This window comes from Macrosteles quadrilineatus, unplaced genomic scaffold (genome assembly GCF_028750875.1).
Source record: "Macrosteles quadrilineatus isolate MER2022 unplaced genomic scaffold, UCM_ALF_1.0 Scaffold_5__1_contigs__length_97177068, whole genome shotgun sequence".
Classification (NCBI taxonomy): Eukaryota; Metazoa; Arthropoda; class Insecta; order Hemiptera; family Cicadellidae; genus Macrosteles; species Macrosteles quadrilineatus.
In genome coordinates this window covers 57300430-57308251 of record NW_026542598.1, presented here as the reverse complement: position 1 = coordinate 57308251, position 7822 = coordinate 57300430, and the positions used below count along the sequence as shown (strand labels likewise).

Here is a 7822-nt window from a genome sequence, read left to right as displayed (position 1 = left end):
AAGAGAAAAAAAACAATTTGATATACTAAATTACTTGTTTTATACTCTCTCAATTTTTTCCTTGTTTCCTACATTCAGACTTTTCAGGCTTTTTCAGGACTCTCTCATTAACCGAACTCTCGTATAAAGTTTATACATTTATTTCACTCAGCTCTATTTAATACTACAGTATATACAGTACTAATTACAATTTCTCCTTCGAGGTACGGTTCTTCATGGCTAAGGCAATTTTTAAGGCGAACCTTTGACGTCTTCTAGATCAGATCTAGACCCCCCCCCTGTCTTAGTCACAGTAGCTTCTTCTTCCAATGTTACTGTCCAGTCATACTGTCAGAGGTAAACTGACTCTTGTACTATATCATGCCATACGGTCCTATTCTTTAGATAAGCGAACTGTCTACGTGTGGACTGCCGAGATGTCTGGACAATGTGGCCTCTGACATTGATAATAGGCTTGTGAAGGTGGGTGTATGTTCGTATGTCCTAAGTGACCATGACGCAGTGTTCTTGGAAGTACCACTGCCGGAGAAGAAGCAGAATCGCCATCAACCTTCTACGTCAAGGGAGATTAGGCCTGTTAATCAGGCTAAGATAGACTACTTCATATCTATTTTAGATGGGGTCGAGTGGTGTAAGTTATTAGTAATCGATGGTGGTGAGGCAAATTTTGATCTATTTATGGAGACCTTCATAAATATTTTTAACCAGTGCTTTCCGGTTAAAGAAATTAAAATCAAAGCTGCTAAGCCTATGTCTAAGAGCCGTAGGCCTACTTCCAATTGGATCAACCAATCAGTACTTGCCAAAAAAAGTTGGGTTCTATTTCTGTACGACATGATGAAAAGCTCGGGGAGTACTGACATAAAGAACTTGTATAATCAATGTAAAAAGGAGTACAAGAGTGAACTAAAATCAGCCAAACTGGTGGCAAATATGAAGTTTATTGAAGGCTCAGCAAATAAATGTTCCGCTGCTTGGAAGATCATAAAGAAGGTTACCACCCCCAGCCTATCTAGAGTGCCTGAAGTAACTCCGGACCAGTTGAATGAGTACTTTGTGGAAACGGTGCAGTCCCTTAGAGAAGAGATGGAAGATCCTGGAGTATCTGCATTGGAGTTGCTGGAGAGGTGCCCCTCCCCTACCTGCAGATTCGAGGTTGAACTGGCTTCTTGTGACCAGGTGCTGGATGCTGTGAAGGATATGAAGACATCGAGATGTAAGGACATTTATGGCATTTCTAATGATTTCTTAAAATTGATTATTAACCATATAGTTGACCCTTTGACCTTTTGTGTAAATCAATGTATAGCTGAAGGGATTTTCCCAAAGATTTAAAAAAAGTCTAAAACCATTCCCATCCACAAAAAAGGCAGTTGGGACCTACCAGAAAACTTTAGGCCTGTGTCGATTCTGCCCATCTTTTCTAAGGTGTTTGAATATGTTATTCAAAAGCAACTTTACCATTATTTCGAATCAAACCACCTGCTCTCGGACACTCAATACGGTTTTCGTGCAGGGCGGTCGACCATTGCTGCGGTCGACAATTTGGTTAAGATTGTTCTTGAAAGTTTTGAAGAGGGTAGTCTTGCTGGGGTCACCATGTGTGATCTCAGCAAGGCTTTTGATACAGTCGATCATGAACTGTTAATCAAAAAACTTGAATTTTATAAGGTTGGGCCTAGAACACTCAGTTTGATTGAGTCTTATCTGTGTGGCCGGGAGCAGGTTGTGTTTGCTAGAGGGCAGAGTTCTCGTGCCAAAACATTGTCTCATGGTGTACCGCAGGGCTCAATCCTGGGGCCTCTGCTCTTTTTAATCATGGTCAATGATCTAAGTCATAACACTGACGCAACTGTCATTAGCTACGCAGATGACACTACTCTTGTGTGTACAGGTAAAGATGAAGCCATGCTAACAGGGGATATGTCACGTTCCTTGGAACAATCAGCTATCTGGTTCCGTGCAAACTATCTCTTTTTAAATAATGCCAAAACTCAAAGTCTGATTTTTTCTCTAAGGCGGATAGGCGATAGGCCTATCAATGATTCCAATAATGTTAAATTACTTGGCTTAACCCTAGATAATAAGTTGTTATGGGATGATCAAGTTGCAGTGACATGCAGCAAATTATCAAGAGTTGTACATTTATTAAGAAATTTGAAGGTAAATGTTCCCAAACAATACTTAAAAGTAGCCTATGTTGCATTTTTTCAAAGTATAATTTTATACGGCCTAAGCCTATGGGGCAGTGCAACTGATGTTAAAGGTATCTTAACTGTTCAAAAGAAGGCAATTAGGTTAATGGCTGATGCTTCTTATGACGCACATTGCAAACCCTTATTTGTATCTGAGAAACTGATGACTGTTTACAGCTTGTATATTTTTGATATTTTAGTTAAGTTTAAGGAAAATAGTATTGGGAATGTAGTAACTAGAGCCGAGGTGCATGAGCATGACACAAGAAATAAACATCTAATAGATATACCTTATGTTAGACTTAGAAAAACTCAACTCAACTGTGATATCTTAGCAATAAATCTATTTAATGCATTGCCTTATTCAGCACGAAACCTGGAGATCCGCCAGTTTAAGCGGAAACTACAAGAGATGCTATTGGCGCATCCTTTGTATGCTTTAAAAGAATTTTTTGAAATTCCTACAGCTGTTGTAAGTAGATGCTTTTGATTGCTTTTGCTGTGCCTGAAGTTTGAAGTAGTTTGTGCATGGTGTGTTTTTTTTTGTTTTTTTGTTTTGAAAGTAGATATGAGTAGTTTGTGCACTATTTATTCACTATTGTAGTTGCCATTATTTAACTATTTATTTATTTATTATATTTGCCTGTTTTTGTGCATGGTGTGATTTAAGCTAAGTCAACCCAGTTTACTAACTGGGACTGTTAGCCTAACTGATTGTTGCCAGATGATTATTATATGACTTGTCTGATTGCATGTAACTGCATGTTTAAAAGACCAAATAAAATTCTCATTCTCATTCTCATTCTCATTCTTATTCTCATTCTCATTCTCATTCTCATTCTCATTCTCATATTATTTCGTGTGATAAGGAGTGAGTAAAATCAACTACTATAACGGACTTTTCTTCTGTGGCCAGTAGTACAGTAGCAGGGCTTGAGATATACATATGTATATCTCAACCTATGTACACAACCTATGTAGTCAAATAGTTTCTTCAGGTATTGCATTTTCTTGAAATTCTCCCAAAAAAGAATTTCCATTTTCTGTTTTCAAAATAAAACTTTCCTAGAAGGACGGACATTGCGAATAATTTCTCAATGTTTTTATATCCTCCATTCTTAATTGTTTATTTATCATCTTTACAATGTGCTCGTGTTGAAACAGTGATTTTGATATGAAACAAAATATTCTTAACTTTATCTTTTACTACTCTTAAAAACTATGTAAAATACGCAAATAGATTTGTTTAAATCCAACAGAAGTATTCACCTCAGCTTCATTTAAATGAAGATAGATGACTTCGTGACAGGCTCTGTGAAATGACAGTGTAATGAAAGTAAGTTATTAGTGTTAGTACTGTAGAAGATATTAGAAGCAGAACTTCAGCCATTACAAACTTACCTTGTCTAACAAGACAGTCAAACATTAGGGACGAACACAGCATTGGACTTTGTTATTCCGACTTCGGAAGTGAGGAGTTGTGTAACACATTTTTGTCAAGTTCCATTTATAGCTTTAATATACAATAAATAGAAAAATGTCTTTGTGATCCTAGATAACAAAGGTGAGGTAACACAACTAGCTTGATTTGGTTTTGGCAAAGCTATTTTTTAAGATGTTGTTAACATGTTTAGGTTTTAGTTGTGTAATTTTAAATCTATGAGATAACAATCTAAAGATGTTTTCCCAAATGTATGATCCCCGACGTATGATTCTGGTCCCTGAATTCATTTGAAATTATGCATTCTAACATTAGGCCAATGATGAATATTGAGAATACCGTGGTTTGAACCTTTAACTGTTGATAAAACCTTCAGTATCCAATAGTCAATCGTTTGAACCGTTCACTTACTAAAGGTGAACCCAATCCAATGGCGTTTAACAAACACGATAGTAAAAATTTGAGGAAATCGCTTAACAACACAAAATATTTTCATAAAGATACTCCGATAAGAATTACATTAATTTTAACTTACGAGGATGAGGATGTTCGTAGTCCTCTAGTTGACTACTACTAATTTACATGAATAACAAACAAATTATACGTCTAATAACTCTAGTATTACTAGTTATCACACTAGTGTTATTAGTGTGATAACACTTACTAGTGTTATTAGTCGTATAATTTGTTAGTTTTTTCAGGTAACTTAATAACACGTGCGTTGCTGATCAAGAAGTTATTTACTAACTTACAAAAAAGAAACCTACTTTTTTAAAAGAATTGTATTTTATACACTAAATAAAACCATTTATCTTAATGAAAGTAGTGAAAACTTTTGAAGAACTATATATAAGATTAACTAACTCAATAAAATGTACTCGATTAAGTTCCTCTAACATCATGCACTAATATAAGTGGGCTATTATTTATATTTGGATAACTGCATACCTGTGGTTTTGAGAGGAAAACTTTAGTGGTAGGGTGGTAAGCACACATTAGTGTATTACTGTATATATTCAAGTGCATTAATCTTGTTAGTGGTGACCTAAATAATAATAATTGCATGTGCGTAACCAATGCATTAAAGCACTTTAGCTTGCATTTGTGAGAGCGGCGAGTACTGTTGAAGTGTACTTCTAAAATTATATTGACTATTCCATTTCCAAAAATGTTTCATATTCAAATTCATTGTTATAATAAGTTGTAATAAATGATGACGCTTTCTTTTACTACTTTAATCAAATTTTAAGCGAGTAGATAAGATTATAAGTCGGATTTTAATGTTCTAAACATCTCACATTAGTAAATTTATTAATTTATCTTTAGAGCATTCAAATTATAGATTTTAACTTGTTTGGTTATAAAAGTGTTACATAATTTTATGTTTACTTGTTAGAATTTGTTGTCTTGTCCAATTTTAAACAGACGCCGTCTTTGGTCATAACTAAAAGTTAACTACACGTTAACTTCTTCAATTACGGGTCCATTTTATTTTGGGCTAGTATAAAAGTTTATAAACAATTTCCATACATTTTTACACACGACGGATGACAAATATGCCTTATCTTGTTCACTGTCAATTCGTTACTGAATTAAAAATGCCATGAAGTTGGAAGCTGAAAATCCTTTATCGGAAAACAAAGAAATTAAATTGAAATAAAAACTTATACTTAATATCAAATATGAATTGTTAAAGAATTCTTAAAGAAATCTTGTTATTTATGCCAAAGATGTTAGAAATATGATAAAAAAGTTATGACAAGTCTTTGCTGGACTTTGACAGACTCTAAAGTGTTGATTGTTGTTTTTCAACCGAATTTACTTCCAGAGCTTTAACTTTACCTTAATTTAAACCATGCCAACGTTCACCTTATGGTTAGTATTGAACCTTTTTATGCTGTAAATATATAGAGTATTTTTGGATGCTATGAAGGTATATGATCTTACCGTCTTACCACTATCGCTACGATCTCTACATCAATCGCTAAGGAAATGTATAGTGTAATAATCAAGAAGACGGTTCGATAAAGAAAGATGAGCATGTTAAATAAAATAGAGAATCATGGAATTTACACCAATTTATATCATCAATAGTCATGATTTAGCCCCAGAGCTGAATTGATGACTATAATATAATATAATACAGTTACCTCGTCACAGCTCTGAAGTTTCTGTATATTACGGCCGTTTCGGCATCAAACTACCATCCTCAGATATATCCACCAGAATTGGCGTTCGTGTGTGTGTAAAGTTTGACGACGCCAATTCTGGTGTATATTATCTTGTGTATATCTGAGGATGTGTATACCTATCCATTTTAATGAGTCATTTTCATCCATTTATTTTCCACACAAAGATAGAAAAAAACTAAAAGAAAGTGATCATACTACAGTTAACATTTTCAGACACACATTTTTTACATACAAGCTTTAAGTAACAATAATAAAGGCTAGACAACAAATGACACTATACCATTTCAATAATCGACTACAATGAAATCAGCATTCAACAAGCTTATAAGGAATTAACACTAATGACAAAGCGATATGGCATGTTCAAAGCTGCAAAAACGAAGAGAACTGTAAAAAATACAAAGAAATTTCAATAATATAATATTTGTTATCTGTAATGCTATGAAATTAGAGGTGTTTCTGTGTGTGCAGTTATGTGTATCTGTTTTCGAGTGTGAACGCAAAACTTCTGATTCTCTTCGTCATCGCCCTGTTGCGTAATACCATTGAATATATACTATAAATGGTATATAGTCAACCATTTACGATATATATTCAATGTTAATACAATCCGGGTAAAGTAACATATATAAATTCAAATTTATTTTAAAAATTGAAATCTTACTACACATTGTAGTCTGCTGTAGAACAAAGAATAATATTACATTAAATTTTGCAAGTTTGATTAAACCTAATTATGATAGTTGTTATATAGGTGGTTTCTTATAATATTAATAGAAAATTTTATGGCTGTTAAAGATATTAAATATAACACTTGATTTTCCAACTTGAATTTCTTCCAAAATTTCTCAACTTGTTGAGGAATTGTTCCTCTTGATCCAATGAGTAGTCCATATACTTCAAATTTTGATATTTTATATTTCTCTGAATAATATTCTGTATTCGCATTTAAAGTTTCTAATATCGTACGAACGGAGCCATCTCACGGTTTATTCAGGACATTTTAATAAAATTTGTTCACACTGTCAACCGTTTTATTAAAAGCTACGAGGCGTTTTAAATTAAATCTAATTCGTATCTTTCGAGCTTATCGTATTTCACAGAAAGATGCATATTTGCTGTTGGAAATTAAATCAGAGATGGGTTAGGGGGAGCGATGCGACAGCCACCACAATCTGATAGAATAATTTCATTTGGTGAGGGTGGCTTATGTCTTGCCACAGTGGCGCTGTGGTGCGTTTGCGGTCGTTATTAGAACTACCCTCGTAGGCAGGTTTGCGATTTGATTGTGTATTGTTGTTAAAAAGTTCATCGTATTCTGGGGGTTTTATTATTTCAAAACACATATTTCTGTATACTCTGACTCTCACATTGATAACCAGTATATATCTTCATAAAGGAATCTGGGCCGCCTGTTGCTAAACCCTTTTAACATAACTATTAATGACCACTAAGTTAATGTCGTTAATGTCCTCTAAGCTATGAAAATGGTAGTTTTGTTTTGAGATACTGTAACTTGTCATTTAAAACACGCTAAATGAGAGAGGTTACGAAGACAAAGTAGTAATCGTTATTGATCCTAAAACATTTAATATGATTACGAATTTTGTATTTCCACAATGTAGCTTGAGATAAGGCTGTAATCAACAAACTGACTTTGAATAACGCAAGTAAACCTCCTAACCTACTGTAAAACATTCAACTTGTATGTTTTGTGTAGTATTTAGGGTTATTTATTTTTTTATTTTTTGAGAGCACTAACCTAGAAGATTATTTTTGTTATTTTCTTTATAACTACTGCAAGCCGAACTGGTCGATGGCGATCGCGCTAAATGTCTACAGAAATTAATTCCAGGAACTTTTTGACTGTAGTAGTATAATACACTGATGTTCTTATTTAGTAGATAACGAAACTATTTTATATTGTTTACTATTTACTAAAATACTCTGTAATTATTAAGATCTAAACTCAAACTCCTGGCAAATTTAAGTCA

The 7822-nt window shown here is 33.9% G+C and overlaps 1 protein-coding gene across 1 annotated transcript; it reads left to right on the top strand.

Annotated features, from left to right (window-relative positions):
- The first annotated feature begins 856 nt into the window (after positions 1–856).
- LOC128994495 (uncharacterized) lies at positions 857–2703 on the top strand. The gene is made up of 2 exons (XM_054419085.1): positions 857–1216; positions 2564–2703. The coding sequence occupies exons 1-2, from the start codon at positions 934–936 to the stop codon at positions 2683–2685; spliced, it is 405 nt and encodes a 134-aa protein (XP_054275060.1). The 5' UTR covers positions 857–933; the 3' UTR covers positions 2686–2703.
- Positions 2704–7822: the final 5119 nt, after the last annotated feature.

Excerpts from the sequence above, each read along its gene's own strand:
- LOC128994495 (XM_054419085.1), top strand. The coding sequence starts at position 934 with ATGAAGTTTATTGAAGGCTCAGCAAATAAATGTTCCGCTGCTTGGAAG. Across the intron at positions 1,217-2,563 it reads GGATATGAAGACATCGAGAT|CACGAAACCTGGAGATCCGC; the intron begins GTAAGGACATTT and ends TGCCTTATTCAG.